General features: G+C 52.8%; 1 protein-coding gene across 1 annotated transcript in view; it reads right to left on the reverse strand.

Moving 5' to 3' along the window:
• Window positions 1–2,622: 2,622 nt before the first annotated feature.
• ITGA5 (integrin subunit alpha 5) overlaps window positions 2,623–22,159 on the reverse strand; it is a 22,678-nt gene continuing 3,141 nt past the window's right edge. Inside the window, exons 2-30 of the mRNA XM_049625657.1 lie at window positions 18,133–18,263; window positions 16,447–16,559; window positions 16,191–16,311; window positions 15,952–16,013; window positions 15,817–15,862; window positions 15,427–15,552; window positions 15,148–15,192; window positions 14,967–15,010; window positions 12,813–12,869; window positions 12,581–12,633; window positions 12,065–12,273; window positions 11,576–11,767; window positions 11,303–11,348; window positions 11,036–11,137; window positions 10,796–10,851; window positions 10,502–10,656; window positions 10,039–10,176; window positions 9,838–9,905; window positions 9,307–9,457; window positions 9,129–9,221; window positions 8,903–8,982; window positions 8,724–8,804; window positions 8,509–8,614; window positions 7,921–8,073; window positions 6,680–6,766; window positions 6,487–6,600; window positions 5,534–5,635; window positions 4,817–4,939; window positions 2,623–3,727 (exon numbers count right to left, since the gene is read on the reverse strand). Coding sequence (XP_049481614.1) covers window positions 3,644–3,727; window positions 4,817–4,939; window positions 5,534–5,635; window positions 6,487–6,600; window positions 6,680–6,766; window positions 7,921–8,073; window positions 8,509–8,614; window positions 8,724–8,804; window positions 8,903–8,982; window positions 9,129–9,221; window positions 9,307–9,457; window positions 9,838–9,905; window positions 10,039–10,176; window positions 10,502–10,656; window positions 10,796–10,851; window positions 11,036–11,137; window positions 11,303–11,348; window positions 11,576–11,767; window positions 12,065–12,273; window positions 12,581–12,633; window positions 12,813–12,869; window positions 14,967–15,010; window positions 15,148–15,192; window positions 15,427–15,552; window positions 15,817–15,862; window positions 15,952–16,013; window positions 16,191–16,311; window positions 16,447–16,559; window positions 18,133–18,263 — 2,938 coding nt within the window. The 3' untranslated portion in view covers window positions 2,623–3,643. The remainder of the gene's footprint in view (window positions 3,728–4,816; window positions 4,940–5,533; window positions 5,636–6,486; window positions 6,601–6,679; window positions 6,767–7,920; window positions 8,074–8,508; window positions 8,615–8,723; window positions 8,805–8,902; window positions 8,983–9,128; window positions 9,222–9,306; window positions 9,458–9,837; window positions 9,906–10,038; window positions 10,177–10,501; window positions 10,657–10,795; window positions 10,852–11,035; window positions 11,138–11,302; window positions 11,349–11,575; window positions 11,768–12,064; window positions 12,274–12,580; window positions 12,634–12,812; window positions 12,870–14,966; window positions 15,011–15,147; window positions 15,193–15,426; window positions 15,553–15,816; window positions 15,863–15,951; window positions 16,014–16,190; window positions 16,312–16,446; window positions 16,560–18,132; window positions 18,264–22,159) is intronic.

Here is a 22,159-nt window from a genome sequence, read left to right on the forward strand (position 1 = left end):
TGGCCAGCCCCCGCGCCAGAGGGAAAGGAGGTGTAACTGGGAAGTAGAACGCTTGGGATATAAGGAGGATGGAGGCAGGGAGGAAGAGGTTGGTAGAAGGGTGTTGAGACTGGAGTCTTGGAACAGTCAGCGAAGGGGACTGGGGACTGGCATTCCTGGGTTCAGCAGGGGAGTTGGGACTAGATGGCTAATTAAGGTACGAGAACTTCAAATTCCTGATTCTGAGCTTCAGCAGTCTCTTGCCTTTACCCCACTGATCTGGTTTGACAGAAAGATGTTCCAGCTCAAGGGCAAGAGAATGCTGGGGATTCCAATGCCTTGGTCTTGTTCTGATCCAGAGGCCCAGAGATGTCAGGGGACTGTGGCCTTGCTGCCCAACTGTGGCCTTGGGGGAGAATGTAGGGTCTCTGAGCCAATCAGAGGAGGTCTTGTTACTCCAGCTCCAACCTGCCACCATGTTGTTCAACTCTAGTGTCACAAAGCCTGCTTCTCCCCAGGTCCTGTTATCTAGCCTCCCCCCACCCCACCCCTCACACCTTTCCTTTTCTCTTCCCATTTTCTCCTCCTTGGTGAACTCAGAAAAAAACAGAGTCAGCATCAGGTGTGGTTGATTGGTGATACAGACCCCTTTGCCCTCTGATTTGTCCACCATCCCATGCTGTCTCCAGGGACTCTGAGTTAGGGAGGTCACAGAAGAGACCTCTCAGAAGAGGGGTTGCTTAGCTTACCAAGGTGAGGCAGCTGGCTGGAGGGCGGGGTGACCTTGCAGGCAGCTGGGGGTGGGGGCAGTGTGCGGGGTGAATTCATTATTGATGAGCCCTGCACCCCGGGCTACTAATGAGCCCAGGCTGGTTGCTCTAATTGATGTCAAGAAACTTGAGACCCCCAGATCAGCTTCCCGCCTGCCAGCTGCCTCTCCTGAGTCCCCTCCCCCTCCCTGTACCCCCAGCTGCTGTTCCCTTCCCAGGGCCTCCTTTCCATCGACACACAAACAGATAAGGATAGGGCTCAGGCCTCCTAGCCCCCTACCCTCATGTCCCTCTGGATCACTCAAGTCTCAGGATGAGGGGCAGACATTCTCTGGAAGGGCTGGGAGCTTTGGAAGGGAAACAGACCAGAGCCTGAGAATTACAGTTCAGGGGCAGAAAGCCTGGTGCTAGATTACAACTGCGGCATTTCTGAGCCCAAGGAATTCTTTCCTTACGTTGTGCACCCTCACGAGAGACCTTGTCACTCTCTGAGACTCAAAGGTACAGGCACTACACAGACACACCCATGACCCAGCTGAGTGGTCACAGTTCACTTCCCCTCCTCATTTCCTCCTGCTGATGGTGTAAGAAATCTCAGATCTGCCCCCTGGAATTTGGATGATGCCAATCCCAGCCCTCCGCCAAGAAGGGGAGTATGAGATTTCCTTCCTTGAGAATTCCCAGTGTCTTGTTATGCTTCAGCTGCAATCCTTGGAAATACTGGGTAGCTCTTGGCCTCACTAGGTCTCTTCCTCCTTATCAGTCCCTCTTCATTTATGGGTTCTGGGAAGAAGTTCTAGGGTACAGAATTATCAAGAAGTCACGGATTAGAGTGTGCAGCAGCCTTGGTCTCCCAGGAGAGATATTTTTAAGGTGACGTAGGCACTGCTAGGCAGGAGCTTAAGTTAAAAAGAATAACCCCGGCGATGGGGAAAGAGAACGAGATGGACTTCACGCACTCTCCATCCCCCAAATTCCCACAAATTTGTGGCTATGCTGCCCTCTGGTGGCTGAATTCTGGTCTAGCATGACATGGACATCTGCCTCCGATAATCCATTAGAATTTCTTCACCCCTCTCCTTCCTCTTGTGGCACATTAGGACAGTCCTTGAAAAGACAGAGGACCCTGAGGGGCTCCCTTACTTTGATTTCTCTTCAAAGACCTAAACCATGTTGGTTAAGAATGAGGGCTTTCACAGTCAGACAAGGCTAAATTCGACTATGCTCTCGCACTCACTGGGTGACCTTGGGAAAGTTATATAACCTCTCTGGACCTCAATTTTCCCTCATGTAAATGGGGTTAATTGTACCCACTTCACAGGATTATGGATAGAGAAACGAAATGAGATAAGGTATGCAAACTATTTAACACCCTCTCTACCTACCAGTATACAATAAGCAGTGAAAGCAAAACAAAACAAAACAAAACAAAAACCTCACTGGCTTTCTTCTGATTTAGTTTTGTGGCTTTTTCTCTCAAGCCATTTCATTATTCTGATTTAGGGAAGCCCAGGTGAGCATTCTGGACCATCGTCCTCCACCTTCAACTTGGACCTCCCCCTTTGCACTCTTCCCTAGTGCTCAAACCCAAAAAGAAGGAATTCTTTCCCTTCTCTCCGGGAGGCCCTGGGAACCAGATCTGGTGGAGCTGGGTGACGGGCAGAGGAGTCAAGTCCTCCATTCACCCATTCCATCATCACATCATCTCTTTCACCTGAGAGAAGGGAACCCAAAAAGTGGTTCTATAGTTCCTGGGGGTCATACTCCTGGCTCCCAGTGGAAAAAAGCTGTGAAAAACAGACATTTCCTATCCACTGAGCCATCTGGTTCCAGGATGGGCTTGGAAAGAGTGGGGTAGGACACAAATTCCGGCTCTGGTCAGTGGGGGCACCGGGCCGGGTTTATTGCACTTGCAACAGAGTTTAAATAAGTCCCGGATGTCCGGAGCTGAGGTGAGGGGGGGTTGGGCAGGGAGAGAAGGGGCAGCGTCAGTGCAGCTGGTGGGCAGAACCCAAATCCTGCAGGCCCAGGACAGTGGGCTCCCCTTTTTCTGGGGGACTGGGAGGGCCTGCGTCTGGCCAGGCTGAGGTTCCAGATCTGTTGCCATCATGGCCCCTTCAGGGTCCTGGGCAATTCCTGACTTCTTCTGAGTCAGAGGTGGATTGGGCCTCCAGGCCCAGGTCTGGAACAGGCTCAAATGTAGTCCTGGATCGGCTTGGTTAGGTTCCCAATGTCTGAGTCTGAGTCCCAGATCAACCCCAGGCCCCAGGTTCGATCTGGCCCCATTAAAGTTCTGAGTCCCCTTGGAGCTGGTTCTGAGCCAGCATCGATCCTCGTTTGGGATCTGTCCTGAGCTGGGCCTGGGGCACCATCCACGGTTAGTGTTTCCTTGTCGGCCCACCGGGGTGGGGGCTGTCCAGAGCTTCCAGGTCTCACTCCCCAGGTTCCAGGTTCTTAGCTGGGGGGCTTCCTGTGGATCTCTGGCAAGGCTGAGAATAGATCTTTGCAGGCTGGAGCTGGACAGTAAGTCCTGGTGGCACATCTGGCCCAGATAACTGGGACTGGATTCCCCAGGTCTGGTTCCAAGTTGTTTTCAGGAAACTCTCTCCAAAATGCAAAAGCTGCAGGGAGGCTGGGGCCTCTATCCCTGGATCTGAGTTCCCCTCTCCATGAGGAGGGCATGTGTAAACGAGGGTCCTTCACAGTGCATGGGGGGAGGGGATCCCCAGCTCCTCACCTCCCGGCTCTGGCCCTTCAAGTATGTCTCTGGGCTGGGGAGAGGAGCTTCTCCCTGGCCCTCAGCACCTTCAGGAAGCGCCCAGCCCCCTCCCTGTCAGTAGACTGAGGGTGGGGGGACTGGGCCTTGAGTCTTGGGAGTCTGGGACTGGGAGGAGTCAGGCATCAGAGGTGGCTGGTGGCTTGAGTTGAGCTTTTTCCATGGCGGTGCCGTATGGGAGGGAGCGTTTGAAGAATCCGAGCTAATGAGAGGGGGGAAGAAGGGAGAGTTTAGATATTCTGGCTTCCATTTCTCCCCAGATCTTATCCTAAGCAGAAATGAAGATGATTCTAGTGCTTCTAATCTCCCCATCTTGGGAAAGTGGCCTAAATTCCTGGCTGTTAAGACTCCCTCTCCAGGGGTGCCTGGGTGGCTCAGTCAGTTAAGTGTCCGACTTTTTTTTTTTTTAGTTTGAGAGAGAGAGGTCACAAGTGAGCAAGGGGCAAAGAAAGAGAGAAGCAGGACTCACGGGGGCTCGAGCTCACCCAGTGTGGGACTGGAACTCATGAACTGTGAGATCACGACGTGAGCCGAAGTTGGATGCTTAATGACCGAGCCACCCAGGTGCCCCAAATGTCCGACTCTTGATTTTGGCTCAGGTCATGATCTCACAGTTTGTGAGTTCGAGCCCCGCACTGGGTTCCATGTTGACAGTGTGTACGGCTTGGGATTCTCTCTCTTCTTCTCTCTGGCCCTCCCCCATGCGCGTGTGCACTCTCTCCCTCTCTCTTTCTCAAAATAAATAAATAAGTAAACATTAAGAAAAAAAAAAAAAAGACTATCTCTCCAGTAGGTCCAATGGGCCAGGAGGGCTAATGCTGGGAGTGCTTTTGGTATACAGGGTTCGTTCATCAGTGCTGTGAAATTGCCCCCAGTTAGGCCAGAGCTGGCGAATAGTTTTGAATTCAAGATCCAAGTCTGACTGCTTAATAGTAGCTGCCTCTTGAGAAGGATTCTAAGGCCACTTCTAGGGTATAGTCAAGTGGTGATGGCTGCCATTAGTTTTTGTAGGAAGTGATATCACAAATGCCACATATTTGCCACTTGTGAGTAACATTGCTTTTTTAAGTCCAGGCAAGCTTAGCAGCTTGGGTCAAGAGACTCTTTCTGAGCTAGCGGTTTAGAAGGGAAGGATCCGACAGGCAGGGTCAGGATGGCATGCCTGTGGCCAGGGCAGAGGTAGGGGCACGTGGCTGGAGAACTGGTCTGGAGATAGATGCTTGGGACTACGTTGGGTTAAGGGCAGAACCTGACGAAAGGGCGGCCAAGTCACGGGTAGGATGTGGCTGACCTTGTAGAGGATGTAGATGAGCAGACCTAGGAGCAGGAGGCCAATGAGGATGGCTAGGATAATGATCCACAATGGGACACCGTGGCTGCCTTCTGCCTTGGTCCACTGCACAGCCGTGGCCACCTAGGAAGCAAGTCAGGAGAGGTCACTGAAGGGTCCTTAGTTCTCCCCACCCTACGCTTGGCTGCCACTTGCCATCGGACCAAGACCCACCTCTTACCTCCCATGTTGGCCTAACGCAATTCTGGACGTTATAAAGTTTAAATTCCTCAAAGGTGCGTCATTGTCTCTTACTTTTGGGTCTTCACCCCTGCTGACTCCCCTCCCCAGAGAATATACCTTTCCTGACTAATTAGCTTGGTAGTTCCTGTTTATTCTTCAGGTCTCGGCTGAAACATCACTTCCTCCAGGAAGCCTTTCCTGACCCTGCAAGACTGCGTTTCACTGTCCCCGTGATGTGTTCCCTTAAATATCCTGGCACTTGTCACACTGTGTTCTCATTGCCCACTCGACTGTGAACTCCAGGAGTGAAGATACTCTGTCCATCTTGCTAATCGTTATATCTCCAGGATCCAGCCCAGGCTCTGGCACCTAGTAATGCTCAATAAACATATTTTACAATAACGAGGCCGGCCCCCACCCACGTCCCTGTTTTAGTGCCAGGCCCAGTACTCCAAGCCCTGGTGTCCTTGGCCCAGACCTCTGGCCCAGGTTCACCTGAAGTTCCTTTCGGGGAAGCTGCTGAGGCAGGATTCGGTAAGGCATCTTCAGGGCTTCATACACGGCTTCACACTGCAGGCTGAATGGCTGGTGCTCCCGCTGTGGGTGGGGACAAGGTGTTCAGGGAAGCCCCCCTTAGGATCTAGAGGACACAGGGGCTTCCCCATGATCTGGCTCAGGTTGTGATCTTTCCTATTTTGGACCCATTCTCTCCTGAATATCTGTGTTCCTTATATGAGATAACAGATGTGTAATTAAATAGGTGTAACTAAATAATGTATAATTAGATGATGCCATGTTCAATAAAAAGGTTTTTTGAGGGGTGCCTGGGTGGCTCAGTTGGTTGAGTGTCTGGCTTTGGCTCAGGTCATGATCTCACGGTTTGTGGGTTTGAGCCCTGCTTTGGGCTCTGTGCTGACAGCTCAGAGCTTGGAGCCTGTTTTGGATTCTGTGTCTCCCTCTCTCTCTGCTCCTCCCCCACTCATGCTCTGTCTCTTTCTCTGTCTCACTTTCAAAAATAAATAAACATTAAAAAAAAATATATATATATTTTAAAGTTTTTTGAATCATTGATAGGGTTAAGCAGCCAGGACACTGCCTGGCCCACAGCGTTTGCTCAGTAAATAACTGCTCTTTACTATTCCTACATCTGCTTGCCTCTCCACTATGGATTCATCTTCCATCTCTGTTGTTTTTAAAATTCTCTGCATGCTGGTCTCTCTCCAGTTCTCCCTCCTCTGAACGGGCCCAGAAAGGGAAGCTGTCACTCCCAGTGTGGCCACCAGGTGGCACAAAGGACACACAGCCCAGTCTAAAGGAGGGTGAGGGATGGGAGTGGGAGTGCCTGGGTCCCATTCACCAAAGGAGTTGGCTTAAGCACTAGGGAAAGGGAGGGGAAGATCAGGAGGCTCTGAAGGTCAAGGGTCAGGGCTGAGGTAAGGCTCCCTCACTTGCAGGAAGGTCTTGGCCCACACTCGAAAATGCAGTTGCAGACTTCTGCTCTCTTGCCGGTGCAGTGGCCCGAGCTCACAACGCAGCCTAAAACACTCTGCCTCGGGGCATTTCTGGGAAGAAAGGAGAGACTTGAATGTGGAGTTCTGCCCTTCTGGTGGCTCTGAGAACCCAAGTCCCAGTGTGACTTACCAAGATCTGAGGTCCTGAGGAGGCAGGGCTCCGGCCTGGAGCTTCCCGTCTCTGTAGCAGGTGGTGCTGGGAACCCTCAGGTTCCAACTGGAAGAAGAAAGAGACCATTAGGGACCACTCTTGCCCCATCACAGTGTTGAAGTCAGCCAGCACCTGGGTTCCAGAGCAGCTTCAACCTATGTTTTTTTTCAATCTGTTCTTTTCGTCCATCCAGTGACCATCTCCTATGGCAAGGCAGCAAGCTCGGTGTTGAAATACAGACACGAACTAAACTTGGTCCTTGGAGTTTACAAGATGTGTAAGTAAATAGTTAGGTTCCCATCCCTGCCTCAGGGCCTTTGCACTGGCTGTTCTCTGCTTGGAATGCTCTTTCCTGAGTCTTCACAAGCAGGTTCATCCTTGTCTTTGAGGCCTCAGTTCAACTGTTACCTTCTCAAGAGATTTTCCCTGATGACTTCATTAAAAGGCTCTGGTCCCCTAGCCTTTCCATGTTAACATTGCATGTCGATTACTTTTCAGTACCTGTTAATCTTTCCCTTTTTAATGTAATGTAATATAATGTAAATGTAATTTTTTAAAATGTTTATTCATTTTTGAGAGAGAGAGAGTGTTAGTTGTGGAGGGGCAGAGAGACGGGGGTGGGGGGCATAGAGAGCCCGATGTGAGGCTTGAACTCACGAACCCTGATATCATGGCCTGAGCTGAAGTCGGGTGCTCAACTGACTGAGCCACCCAGGCGCCCCTCCCTTTTTCATTTCATTTATTTATTTATTTATTTATTTATTTATTTAATTTTAATTGTCTATTACCTTCTACTAAAATGTAAGCTCCATGAGAGTGGGGGCCTTGTTAGTTTTGTTCGGTGAGATATTTCCTGAGCCTATAACAGTGTTCAGTGTAGACACTCATTTAATTAAATGTTGCCAATGGGTAAACAAACTTTAAACCAGGCATTAGGGCCCAGGGAAACAGGTCTGAAGGGGCCTTCCCAGAGAAGGTGGGACAGAGATGGGCCCTAGAGGTATGCCTGGGCCGGAAGGAAGGGAAGGATATTCTAGGCTGTGTATAAAATGCTCTTTTTCCCTCCCACAGCCTTGAGGTGTCTGTGGTCCTTCTGCCCCTTGTTCAGTGACCTCGGTCCTAAGCTTCAGGCACATCCTTGTTCTTCCAGGCCTCCAGGGACCTTCTTCAACCCCCCTAACCTTGGTCCCTCTCCCCATGCCAGTCTCCAGGCCTCTCACCTCCAGGCCCTGTGAGTTGGGGGGGTGACTGGTGGTGCAGTTACCAAGTCCTGTGACCCTGGTCATGTAGAGAAGTTGCTGACCTTCCAGAGCCTGGGGACAGCTGAGTTCCAGCACACCCCGGCTAATGGAGCTGGGGCCCAAGTTGATGAGCTGAGGAGAGGAGAACACAATCATCCTGAGAAGGAAGGGAAGGCTTCTGCCCTATTGAGACCCTGGGACACTACGGCCCGCCTTCCCCTCCTGCATGTCTCCCACCTCGGAAGTGAAGGAGGAGATCAACAGGTAGAGACAAAATCCTCTCCAGCCAACACTCTTGGAGATGGATCCATCCTTCCCTTCCAAGTCACTTAACTGGCTGGTCTCTCCTCTGGCTTTCCCTCACAAGGAACCTGTCCAGGCCTTTGCCTATCCCTCCCCCTCCCTCCTCTCTTCTCTTCAGTCCCTCTCTCTAGTCCCAGCCATCAGTCACTTACAGTGAGTGGCTCCCCTTTCCCTGTCATTCATTCTGGTCCCACCCCTCCACTCCCAGCAGCCTGCCCCGAACCAGCCCAGTGCCTCCCTGCCCCCGCCTTGACCGTCCCTCACCTCATAGACGTGGTGGACAGCAGGACCCACATCTCCCTCCTCCTGAGGCTGGTCTCGGGGATGCCAGTCACTCACTGGGAATAGCACTGCCTCGGGTTTGGAGACACTAAAGAGGAGGGTGGTTTAGAGGACAGTGGAAGGGATTCCATATGCACCCTTTCCTAGAAGTATCTCCCCTCCCAGAAAGGCCCCATTTTTGCCCTGGGGGAATTTACCCGTTAAGGGAGACCTGGGCCTGAGCCTCCACTGAGAGCCTGAAGGAAACCACTTCGCTTTGGGAGTTGTTGAGATTCTTGCTGTGGGATGGAGGAGAGACTGAGGCAGTGCTGGAGCCCAGCTAAGGAGAATGCCCCCTGCACCAGGCCCCGCCCCACCGGCCCCACTGGTTCCCTACCTGAGAATCTGGAAGTCAAACTGGATGGTTTTCTTTGTGTCCCGGAGATGAGGGACTGTGAACCGCAGCCCCCCCCAGATCTGCGGGACAAGGAGGGAGGACAAAGGAGCCTGTCAGACTGGGCATTTGCCTCACCCCAGTTCCAGCCCCCTTCCCTATTCCACAGCTGTGCTCTGGAAAGGCTGGTCACTGTCTTCTCAGATTTTCACTCCTGTGCCAGACTTACACTGGCTCCTGCCTTCATGGGGTTGCCCAGGTCACACACCAGCAGGCGGCTCTGGTTCACAGCAAAGTAGTCACAGCTCAGGCTGGAGAAGTTCTGGAGGTGGGGTGGGTATAGGTAAAGCTTTGGTGCCCCTCTGACGGGGTCTCCTCCCAAACCCTGCCTCAGAATCCCCTCTCACCCCTGGGTTTCTGACGAGTCCTGAGTACTCAGCCTCTGGAGGGGCTGTGACCCGAAGCTCGGCCTCATAGGCGCCGCCCTCACCCACGTTCTGGGCGTGGAAAGTTAGGTTCAGGGAGTTCTTGTCACCCAGGTACACGTGGTTCTGCTCCCTGGAGGGGGAACACGGGGCAAAGGACACTGGGAAATTAATCCCCAAATCAGGACAATGAACCATAACAATAATAAATAATAATAATAACAGATACCATTTACTGCGTTCCAACTCTATGGCCAGAAGTAGGCCAGATGTTTTATGTAGATTATTTCATTTAGTCCTTCCAAAAAGGCAGAGAAATGGATGCTATTATTCCCACTATACAGATGAAGAAGCTGAAGCTCAGAGAAGTTGAGTGACTTCCTAAGGTCACACAGCTTGCTAGTATGTCCCTATTCTACCTTTTCAGGTGCCAAGTGCTTCCAAACACCACATGTTCTGCTATGCGACCCTGGCATCTTGGAATCCCCCAGCTTGCTGTTGGCTTTCACTTACCCAAACACTTCCAGCTGTAGGTCTGGCACACAGATATTGTCTTCTCCACAGTCCAGCAGGATCTGAGCCTGGGGAGCAGGTTAGCCTTGAGAGGCGGACTTTAGACCTCCTCCTGGGCTGAAGGCTCCCCGCTCCAGGGCACTGCCCCAAGGTGCCCAGGTCTCTTTCCTCCCGGGTCTCATCGCTCCCCCATCTCCTCACCTTGTCCTCGATGCGGCTCTTGCTCTGGTAATGTAAGACTGGCCGGAGGCCATGGCTGTCCACAGGGGCTTGGGGGTCCAGGGAGAAGTTAAGGGCGATATGAATTGGGGAGAGCTTGTCTCGGAATTCTGACTCGTTCTGGGGGTGGGGAAGAGGGTTCGCTGTGTCAGGAGGCATTGGGGACTTGGTGGCCCTGCTCCTCAGCCTCTCACATGTCTCTTGGCCCATGCAGGGCCCTCAAGAATCCAGGTGCCCAAACTTGACCATCCACTTTGTTTCTGAGGCCCTGACAGCCTGCTTCCCAGTTCCTCTGACAGAAGGGCCCCTTTCCTTGCCCCCAAAATCCTAAGCCTCTCATTGGACTCTCCTAATCTCTCTCTCTCTTTTTTTTTTTTCCAAGAGGGGCCCCAGTTCTCTGTGACGCCCTCCCCAGGCCAGTCTGTTCTCCACCCTTGGGCCATACCCTGAGGTAGATCTTCATCTCTCTGCAGTCCTCCCGTGCCCCGTTCTGGATGAGTAGGGTCTGGGTCAGGGTCGCCTGTCTGGAGGCCAGGAACAGTGCCCGCCGTACTCCCCCCTTCTGCTTCTGCCAGTCCAACTGGAGTTCTACTGTGAAGCCTGCAGCCAGGAACATATGTTCAGGAGAATCTGTCTTTCCCTCCTAACCTATTCAGAGAGAAGGGAGGTGCCAAGGTCCCCTCCCCCTCCTCCCCACCCCCTATCCCAAGGCCTAAGAGATTCAGACAGTCTCTCTCACCAATGGAGTCAGGAACATGTTTTCCAGAAGCATTGAGGCAGAAGCTAAGGTTGATGCTGGAGGAAGACCAAGAGGAAAGCTGGTGAACAGGCACCCTAGCCTCCGGCTCCCCCCTAGAAAGACCCAGACTGGGGCACCTCCTTTCGTCCCCTACCACAGACTTGGTTTCTCTGCCCACGTCCAAGCCCAGACTGAGGTATTCCAGACTCAGTCTCTGTAATCTCCTGGGCCCCTGCTCACCAAGCCACAGGGTTCCCCTCCAAGCTGCAGCTACGCTCCTCTGGGTTGAACATGGCAGGGAAGATGGTGAGGGAGGCACTGGTAGAGACGATGGGGCGACCCCTGCCAAGAGTGGATATGGGGTCAAGAGAACTGAGACTCCTCTGGAACCCTGGGCACAGGAAGCTGATGCCCAAGCCCCGGGAAGCCAGTGGCCTTTGTACACTTTCCCAGCCTTAGCCCATCTGAGAAGTTCCCCAGTTCCCACTTCTCCCCTGGAATTCATACCTGTACACCACAGCCTTGTCCACACCAAAGGACCCCACGATCAGATCTGCAAGAAGTCCAGAAACTACCCCTTACAGCGAGCCCCACATTAAGGTCCTCCTTTCCTAACCCTCTCTAGTGTCATTGCTCAAAGGAGGCCGAGGCGAGGGGACAGCACCACCTGGTGGCATTATCCTAGAACTGCACCCAGGAGCTTAGGAAAATGCAGAAGTGGGGGTAAGGGTCCGGGACCAGGAGAGTTCTCAGGTGAGAGGGGCCTGGGACACTACTCACCAGGGTATCCGTTGCCATCCAGATCTCGGCCTCCTCGAAGGGCAGAGCCAAAGAAGTTCGGCGTGTGGCCGGCTGCCCACAGGGGCAGCAGAACCTGGGAAGGCTTAGAGCCTAGCCCCGCTGGGCCCCCAGGGAATATAAACACCACTCCCTGCTGGGTGTCTCCACCAAAGGGAGCTCCAATCGCTACATCTGCAAGACACAGAACACACACTAGTCTGGAGGCGAGGAATCCAAGAATCCAAATCTCTACCACCAGATCCCAGAACCCAGGAGTGGGTTTTTTTTTTTTTTTTTTTTCCATCTGTCATTCCCAGTTTTCCAATCTCTTCAAGCCCCAAGACCTAGACAGTGGGGTTAAAGTCAACACACCTCCTAGGGAAGTCACTGGGGGGTCTGGGTATCTTAGCTGACAGCCGGCCTCTCCCCAAACCTCTTCTGACTCAGGCTCCAGACTCCTCCTCAGCTCCTGGGACCTCTGGTGCTTACCATTGTAGCCATCCTGGTCCAGGTCCCCCAGGGGCGTCAAGGAGCTGCCAAATCGGCCAAACTCATCATGGCCAGTGAGGGTGAGGGTGGGGGTGGGCTCCATGCCAGCCGGGTTCTGCAGGTAGATGTAGACCCTGCCCACTTCCTGAGGCCGCCCATCAGCTGTCCGTTCCATGAGCAGAGGCGCCCCCACCAGCAAGTCGTCCAGCCTGAGGGAAGGGGAAAAGCTAGGCACCCTGATACCCTGCCTTGCCACCTCCCCAGTCCCAGTGCCAGGACATCTTAGGCCTCCTGGATCCCAGGCTCTTGCCCACCCAAGTGAGAAGACTTGAGATCTTGTGGTCTTTTAGCTCTCAGCTCTCTCCTTGCTCCTGAGCAAAGAGATGACAGCACAGGAGGAGAACCCAGAGCAAAAGCCTGGAGAAAAACTCTCCTTGGATTTTTCTGTCCTACTCCCCGCTCTTCGGTCTTGGATCTGGGAAGGGCATCGTAGTGTGCCCTCTTCCCACTACTCACCCATCCCCGTTGACGTCTGTGGCAGCCACTGCATAGCCGAAGTAGGACGCCATCTGGGGTGGGGGTGGACACAGAGGCAGCACTGGGTCAGAAGTAGGAGGTCACTCAACAGGATCAGCAGGGACTGTGGCTGGGGAGGTCAGAGACTCCAGGGAGCCTGGGCTCACTGGCTTACGCCTGGGACTTGGTTGGCAGAGGGCCAGGCTGGGTTGTGTGTGGGGTGTGTCCTCACCTGTTCCCCTGAGAAGTTGTAGAGGGATCGGATGTCCGAGCCATTGAGGATGGTGACCTGGGGATGATGAGATATACCCATTGGTCCCGGACTCCCAGACCATCCCACGGGTAGAGAACAAACAGGTACAGGATATTCAGGGGGAAGGCATTTGCTGGAGACACAGACCGCTTGTTTGTTAATTCTCTCCTGACTTTGCTCTCACACCCCCATCTCTTTGCCAGGAAGCTCCACCACAAGGCACCCTCACTATTTTTCTCCATCACTTATCAACTACTGACAGAGGTTACGTTTGTCTGTCTGTTGTCCATCTCTACCCACTAGAATAGAAGACCAGCGGGGGCAGGAGTTTGGTTTTGTCCTTTGCTTTCTCCCCAGAGCCTGAAGTCGTGCTCGGTGAGCAGCAGACAGTAATTATTAGTTGAACGACTGAATGCACCCTGAGACCTCAGGCATCCCTCATCCTTCAGGCCTCCCAAACCACAAACAGCTCATGTCTCCCTTTGGTCTCCCCTCAGTGACTGGCCCCACCAGTCCCCTGGTCGCTTGGCTCCTTGCCCCCTTCCCCACTCTCGCTGCTCCTACTCTGGGGTGAGTCCTCTCCCAGACTGCTGGACGGCCCCCCGGCTCTCTTCCTGCCTCCATCACCCTGCCCCGACTGCCGCAGTCAGACTGATGGTCCCAGAGTGGATCCAGGAGGGGCACTTCTGGCTTGGAAACCCAGAGTGATTCCCTGCAGCCGCTGCCCAAATTCTCAACTTCTCGACTGGTCCTCTGATGGATGCCCTGGGGAATCTGGCCCCAACTAATCTGTTTTTCCTCAACCTTTCCTTATTCCCTTCATGCTCAGTCAGCCCACGAGTCTGCTACAATGGCCTGACTTTTTTCCTTTTCTGCCATGCTCCTGTCTAGGATGCCCTCTTGCCACATCTCCACAGATCCTTCATAGAACCTTCTCTGATCCTTTGCCACTACGTGGATGGAACTAGAGGGTGTTATGTGAAGGGAAATTAGTCAGAGAAAGACAAATATCATACGACTTCACTTATATGGGGGACAAAACAGATGAACACAAAGGAAGGAAAGCAAAAATAATATAAAGACAGGGAGGGGGACAAAAGAGACTCTTAAATATGGAGAACCAACAGAGAGTTCCTGGAGGGTTTGTGGGAGGGGGGATGGGCTAAATGGGCAAGGGGCATTAAGGAATCCACTCCTGAAATCATTGTTGCACTAGATGCTAACTAATTTGGATGTACCTTAAAAAGGAAAAGCAAAGAAAAAAAAGAAGAACCTTCTCCGATCCATTCCTGCCCTAGAAAAGTAGGCTATTCCTTCCTCTTAACTGCTATATCCTCTTAACTGCTTTTCTGAAACTTCTCATCGTGCAGAAAGAACGCTGACTTTGGACCAAGACGGATCTAGTTTCAAATCTCTCTCCAGCCCCTTACTAACTGGGTGATCTTAAACCACTTACTTGGTCTCAGAGCCTCAGCTTTCTCACATGGAAAATGTGTATGGTATTATCTACCCCCAGAAGCTTGTTGTGAAGAATACACATCATGAGAGGACAGAGCCTGACGCAGCGGCGAGATCGTGTATAGTAGATACACCTTGGATTATAATTGTATGTGTGTCTTATCTTACATACTTGATTAGAAGCACCTTACGAGATGGGGTACGGTGTCTTTTTCATCTTCTTATCTTTGACCTGGCCTTCATAAATGTTGTTAATTGAATGAACTCCTATGGCCGTCTTATCTGTGTCCTTTCTAAAGCGCTTGTCACGGTCTAATAATAACAGCTACCAATTGTACACTGCCTCGTAGTTCACTAAGAACTTTCACAGGCGTTATCTCATTTCATCCTTACAAGAGCCTCGTGAGGTCAGAACTATTATTATCCCATTCTACAGAGAATGAGGCTCAGAGAGGCTAAGTAGGTCTGGGGATTTTGTGGAATGCAGCGGGGGGTATATGAATAAATAACAGAATGACTCATTCAGAGTAAACGCCAGTACTTGAACCCAGGTCTGCCTCCAGAGCCTGTGTTCTGATCCGCTTTTTGAACCCTCACAAACTGCCATGCATGGTTCTTTGAGATTAACCAGGGGAGGGGAAGGGGAGAGGGAGGAAAGGTCAAGTTGGGTCTTACATAGCCATAAGTGAGGTTCCCTTTGGGCACGCCAGCGACAAAGTCTGCAAAAGAAGAGAAAGTTGTGGGCTAAGGGAGGGGAAGGGGAAATCCGACCAGCATGGTGTCTGGGTTCCTGTGGCCCTAGGTCCTGGGTCTCCATTCGTCCCCTCCCTTGGCCCCCGCCTGGAGACACACTCACCTTCTGTGTCATCACCACTGAATTCACCCACAGCCACAGAGTATCCTGGGGGACAGGATGGGTGGATATTAGTATTCCTGGGGGGACCCCTCTGCTGTGGCCCATCCTTCAGTTCCTTCCCCAACCCTACTGGGCCTTCCTACACAGCCTGCACACAAGTGGGGCAGGGGGACAAAGGATGCCCGAATGGAAGAAGAGAGGTGGGGGGGGGGGGGGCAGGGGTTGGGACAAGACCACCGGAGGTTCTTCCCCCCTATTTCCTCCCTGGGGCTCGCTCACCCAGGTAGCTGTCATCGTAGATGGAACTGGCCTGGCGGGTCTGCAGCTGCCCCTGAACCAGGTTGATCAGGTACTCGGGGTAATAGGATTCGGCAATCTGTTCTTGGGTGGCCGACAGGATCTGGCCTGGGGAAGGGGGTGAGGAGCTGGACGGACGGAGGAGGAGGGTGGCAGGGAGGGGGGTGCCGGGAACTGACTGGGTGGGATTGCAGAAGTCTGGTTCCAGGAAGGGAAGCTTGTGGAGGGTGGTGGAAAAGGGTACAAAAGTTTCAAGGAAGGGAGAGGAAAATCTGGACAGGGAGGGAAGAGGGAAGGATGGTGACCTCAGACTGGAAGAAGGATGAGAGGCTGTGTGCCAGGGGACTAAGGGACAGCAGAGGAAGGACTTACCTTGCCAGAAGTAGCTCCCTGGTCCACCCAGGACCACGCGCCCAGTCTGTGGAGGGAAGGAGAGGAGTCCACATCTGGTCCTGACCCCCCTGGGACATCACCCACAGCTGCATCTCTCCCAGCCCACACTCTTACCTTGGTGAACTCAGCACTGAAGCCCCCTTGGCAGTAACCCTGTCCTGCGGCCCAGCTGAAATCTGTGAGGGGAGAAGGTGTTGGGAAAGAGCCCGGCACAGACGGGTCACACAGGAAAGGAGAGAGAGCTGAACCAGAGAAAGGATCTCCCTGGACCAGACAGTGATCAGAAAGGCTAAGCAGGGTGGGGAATCACAGGGAGGAGGCAGACACAGGGCACATGCCCCCTCTTGCCCTACCTGAGCGGCAAGGTGCATACTCCAGAATTCGGGTGAAATTGTCCGTGGAGAGGTAGCAGGTGCCCACGGGATCATTCAGCGGCTCCTTCTCTGTGCGCCAGCTATATAGAGGAGCACAGGCCTGGCGGGGCCCAGGAGGAGGGAGCTTCAGGTGAGTCCAACAGGGCTTCCCCCACTCCCTCAGGCCTCTGCTCCATTCCCCTGGTCACACCACACCACACCACTAAGAGCCACTGTCAGCCTGCTGGGCCCTCACCAAAATGGAGGAGCCGTGGGCTCGAACCGTCGCTCCAAACCACTGCAAGGACTTGTACTCCACAGGCTCCTCTCCCTCTGGGCTGGGCAGTAATGACTCCAGGAGTCGAGAGCCTTGGAGAAGTGAGAAAAGGGAGTCATGCCGGGCTGTGGATGGCTGAGCCCTAGAGCGGCCCCCACTCTCAGTCTGGGGGTGCCCGGGCACTTGCAAGCCCTGAGCTCCATGACTCACTGGGAGGAGTGGGGAGGGGGTTTCAGAGTCTGCTTTGTGTAGCCTGACTCACCCTTTCCCTGACACGTGTGCATCCATGGGTGCACACACAGAACCTAGCGTTTCTAGAGTTGCTGTCCCCTGGTGCCCCTGCCTCCTCACCCAGCTGGGACAGGGACGCTTGAAGTGATGTGGGGCCACGGGGGTGGTAAGTAAGAATGGCTGTTTCCCGAGAGGGCAGTCCTCTGGCTATGCTTCTCTGTACCTGAGTCGGTGTCTCTAACAGCACCTTGTCCCATCCCTTCTTTCTCACAATTCTGGATCTCTGTTCCCTTATGTCTCTCTCCCAGCATCTGTCTATCTCTCCAAGCCCTGTCTCTGCTCTCTATAGTACGGTTTTTTTCTTTCCTTTGATTCTCATCTGTCTTTCAGATTTAAAAACAAAAGTGGCGGGGCGGGCAGGGAGCCTGGGTGGCTCAGTCCATTGAATGGTGGAGTGCATCTGACTCTTGATAACGGTTTGGGTCGCGATCACACAGTTCATGGGATCGAGTCCTGCATTGGGCTCTGGGCTGTCAGCAGAGAATGCTTGCGATCCTCTCTCTCCCTCTCTCTGCCCCTACCCTGCTCTCTGTCTCTTTCTCTCTCTCTCAAAATAAATAAATAACTAAACTTAAAAAAAAAAAAAAAAGAATGTGTTTCATGATCTTATCCCTGTCCCTGCCATCATCTCCGTGTTTTTATCTCTCTTTTCGTCCCTTTACCCCAGTCTTTATCTCTGGAGCCAGACTGCTCAAGTTCATGGCCTTGCTCCACTATTTACTAGCTGACTTTGGACAAGGGACTTAACCTCCATTTTGTCATCTATAAAATGGGGCTAATACCTCACATGATACTGAAAGGATTAAGTGAATTAAGTGAGTTAAGATATGCCGGGCGCTCAGGACTGTACCTGGCACAGAGCAAGTGCTCTTGAAGCGTTCGTTAGCTGTTATTGTTTATCTTTCCATCTGTATCCCTCCCAGCCATCTCTGCATCTACTCTGGGCCTTGAGGTCCCCGAGGGCAGTGGTTTCATCATGTTTCAGTCCCTTGCAGCACCAGCACGGTGCCTGGCGTGCACTGTCACTTAGTCAGTGCTTAGTTAAACGGACTGAAAAGTCTGTGTGACTCTCCCTGTCTTTGTGTTACTGCCCTGGCCTCCCAGAGTTGTGGGTGATTCAGGGGAAATGAGAGCCACATGTTTCTGAATCATGCCCGCCCTCCTTGGGCTGGGCTGGACTGGGAACATGGTGTGAGTGCCACGGGAGTCGCTGCACGGCTTCTACACTGAGCTGGAGCACCAGAGCCTGGAGGGAACGTGGCCGTGGAACTGGACAGGCTCCACCCCTCCCTCAAGGCACCCTTCAGCCCGCCCCCAAGCCGCAGTACCACCCCCAGTCCCTTCCTGAGCTTCCCCGCCTACCAAGGAGGTTACCTTTACTGTCAAATTCAATGGGGGTGCAGTGTACCGGGCTGGTGCCCCAGGGACAGAGGTAGACGGCACCACCCTGCAGCACTCCCGGCTGGCTGGTGTTGGCCTTGGGAGCTCCCACCAGCACGCTGACCCTGTGGAGGAGAAAGGAGAGGCGGTTCAGAGTGACTCCTTCTCCAGTCCCCCCAGGCCTCTGGGCCAGGGGCTGGCCGGGGGTGGGGTAGATGCCCCCTGGGTTGTATTTATATCTCAGAAGATGCCACAGATGCCAGAGGCACAGGCTGGAGTCAGGCGGTCCCCATGTGGCGCTGTCACTAACACAACAACCATCCCCCTCCACCACCTTCCCTTGTTATTAAAGAGAGGAGGAAGCGGAGTCAGTTCTGAGAAAGGAATAGGGGTGCCAGAGGGCCCGAACCCCATCTTCTCCATCTCCACTCTGGAGCTGCCGGCATCGGATATGCAGCCCCTGGAGCTCCAGGGTCCTCTCATCCTCTCACCTAGCCTCTACCCTCTTGTCCCAAGCCAAAGTCCTTCTCTGGGCCAAGACCCAGGCATCGGGCTGCCCAGCCCTGGGGTGTGTAGGAGGAAAATGTGAGTCTTGGGAATCAGTCAGTAGAAGTGGAGAGTGGAGCTTGGAGGATGGTGAGGACAGATTCCCCTGGGCTCTGGGGTAGAGCTCCCCATCTTGGCTGGGTTTCTGTTCAGCCCCTGAACCCCTTTCCCGCACACCATCCCTAGGAATCTGAATTCAAATCTTGCTCTCCTGTGGTGTTAGCTCTGAACACGGTGCTTCGAGATGATGAGGAGAGAGTTGCCTTTGCTGGGGGTCCTATGTAATGGGGTGGTCAGAGTTAAGGTCCTGGGCAATCTTCTCACCTTCCACTCTGCCTCTATCATTGTCTTTGAGGTCCCTTGTCTCCAAGGTCTCCATGCAGCCATCAGCCCTCTTGATTTTCTCCTCCAGGGTCTCCCACAAGGACTGCATCTAGCAGCTGGGGACAACTGGACTTGGCCCCTGGGCCGGTGTCCCTGCCAGTCTGGCCTCAACTCTCCTCCCATACCTGCCTCAGACACTGCTTCTCAATCTCTGTCCCTCTGCCCTTATGATTACTTGCTTTCCTCGTTTTGGTTTTTTAATCCTCTCTCTTGATCTCAAATCTTGTGTTCTTCATCTCTACTGGTTTCTGGCCCCCTTCAGCTTTCAACATTCCCGGTGTCATCCCTTCCCTGATATTTGGGTATGTTCCCTAGCTTTTCTTACCAGGAAAGAGCCTGAGTGGGTTAGTATGGTAGAGGTCCCAAAAGCTAGGGGTGTCTTCCAAGAGGACCAGGAAGGGTAGGGGTGAGTGGGGTGGGGTTCAAGAGGAATAATGGATGGAAGCAACGAGGGGGCAGGACCATGGTACTGAAGGGGGAAATGAGGAGTGGGCAGGGAGGAAGGGAGGATGAGAACAGAGGAGGGAGAAGGCAGGGTCCAGAGGAACAGGAGGGGGGCCAGAGAGGAGAGTTCCTGGAGTGAAGGGGGGTGGGGTGCGAGCCCTGGTTACCCTAGGGACAGGAAATGTTTACTGCCTGTGGCTTCCTGTCTGTTTCCAACCTCTCACTTCTCCGTTTGTCTCCCACCCGCAGGGCCCCACCCCTCTCACTCAGGCATTACATCCAGTTGAGGGGGGTGGGAGCTGGCGAGTTGGAAGGCAGGGACCCAGTCAGCTGCCAGACCCACAGCTTGGTGGCAGGCAGAGAGTGAGTGCATTGTCCCGGGGCTGGGTGAGGAGAGAGGGGTGCAAGCCTCTCTTAGTAGGGGCAGCCCCAGAGAATAGCTATGATACAGGAGGCAGTGAAAAGAGCACTGGACCATGAGTCAGGAGTTCTGGGTCAGGCACCAGCTCAGTGTGGACTTGGGCAATATCCTTTCCCTTCTCTCTCCGGGTGAAGAGGTTGAACAGGTTGTCTTGAAGTCTCTTGGAGCTCCAACACTCCCTTTCCAGGACAGCACAGGGCTGCAGCCAAAGGACCCTGCTCCTACTCCCAGTTTTCCCACACCCCTTGCTCTTGGGAAGCAGCTGAGCCTGAGTGCTCCTGGGCTGGCTTATGGAAGAAGCTTGGAGCCTGGCAGGGTTAGAAGGCGAGAAAGACCTTACAAAGCCTGGGAAGCCCACAGGCTCGTGAGCCAGGGGTGTGTACATTGTAGTTGTGTGAGGGTTCAGGAGATGTGGTGTGCACGCAAGGGACACAGACTCAGATGCCCGTCCCCACCCCATGACTTATACCTGCGGGTGCAGTGGCCCTTCCATCCCAATAAACAGTGCCCTCTCCCACGTGCCAAGCAAAGTGCCTGGTGTCAGGGTAGGCACGTCACCGAGCTTATCGCTGTTCTCCCTCTCCTAGTTCTTGCTTCCTAAATCTGGCAACAGTTGGGCCCTCTTAGGGGTCCACGAAGGTAACAGTGGAGCGTCCTTGCACTATTTTCAATATTTCAGAAAGCCTAACGGAAATCATGCATTTACCTGATAAGGTGGCTGGGCTAGTTAAAACCTCAAGGGTATCTGCTTTGGGCTATAATTATATCAACTGATGTGGGGAAGCTGGTTATATCTCAAATTGGTTGAAAGCTCTGATTGGCGGCTACAGATATCTTCTTGTTCTAACTTCTAGTTGATAAAAAAAAAAAAAAGACAACAGGGAAAAGGAATTAATTATTCCTTATTAAATGCAGTTTGGCAGATAAACTCTTCCAAAATGCCGAGTTCAAGGGAAGAAATCATTGCCATCATTTCTTTTGAAACCTCAGATCCCTGAAATTCTAGAGTTGGTTCTCGGAGACACGGATCACCACAGCTGCAAGGCACCAGAGAGAGCATCCACTGGGTTGAAGACTTCCTTGCAGATGCCTTCCTTGCAGACTTCCTGCCACATGACATTTGAGGAGGCCAGTTTGGTCCTGACAGTCCTCCCCATCTTCTTTTAGAGCAACCTCTTTTTCCTGTTTTATACAGAATGCCCTGGAAAGATATTGTTTGATTTTAAACAAAAATACAGAAAAAACTTGTTGTGGTTTGTTTGTTTGTTTGTTTTTTGAGAGAGAGAGAGAGAGAGAGAGCGCGAGCACACTCAAACAGGGGTGGGGAAGAGGGTGAGGGAGAGAATCTTAAGCAGTTTCCATACCCAGCACGGAGCCCGATGTGGAGCTCAATCTCACCAACTGTGAGATCATGACCTGGGCCAAAATCAAGAGTCGGACGCTTAACCGACTGAGCCACCCAAGTGCCCCCAAGAAAAAACTTTAATTACAAGATTGCTGACCTAGTCCCATGTTCTCATTTTACCAAGGAAGTTAGGGAACATGGCCAAGGTCATTCGGAATCCTTCCTGACATAAGAACCAGAAGCCACGAATCCTCATTCCTAGGCCAAGGTTCTGGTCTACCCTGTTGCCAATTTACCCCCTTCTCTCCCCTCTACTATCTCCCCAGCCAGGCTTCTGATTAACCAAGTTCCTGTTCAATACATGGTTACTGTTTGACTCTGTTGGCCTGGCAAGATTGGGGGCGGGGAGTGTCAAGTGGATCAGGGCCCAGCTCCTGTAGGTCCTATAGCAGCCCTGGCCAGGCCCCAGGAGGACATCTACATCCCCCAGTGTGTTCTCAAGAGATATGTCCGGCTGCTTGGTGAGGAAGAGTTGTGGCAGTACCAGAAGAGAAAGAGAGCTGGGTTAAGGCTGAGCATCTTTCCAGCTGGTGACCTGGGCCAAGTCACTTCTTTCTAAGCTTTGGATTCGCTCCCTATAAAATGATGGATTGCCCTTGAATGGTCCCTAAGCCAATTTCTATAATTCCTGAAGCATCGGCTTTATATGTGCATATAAAATGGGGTAATAGCGTTTCCTCTAAGGCAAAGATTTTTGTAACCATCCGATGGAAAAATTGATATGACAGTGTGAAGGAATGTGAGGGACCATTATTACGACCACTACTATAAACAAATACTAGAAGCGAGTAAGAGATTGGGGGCGGGCGGGGGGGGGGGGG

Source organism: Panthera uncia, chromosome B4, assembly GCF_023721935.1.
Source record: "Panthera uncia isolate 11264 chromosome B4, Puncia_PCG_1.0, whole genome shotgun sequence".
Taxonomy (NCBI): Eukaryota; Metazoa; Chordata; class Mammalia; order Carnivora; family Felidae; genus Panthera; species Panthera uncia.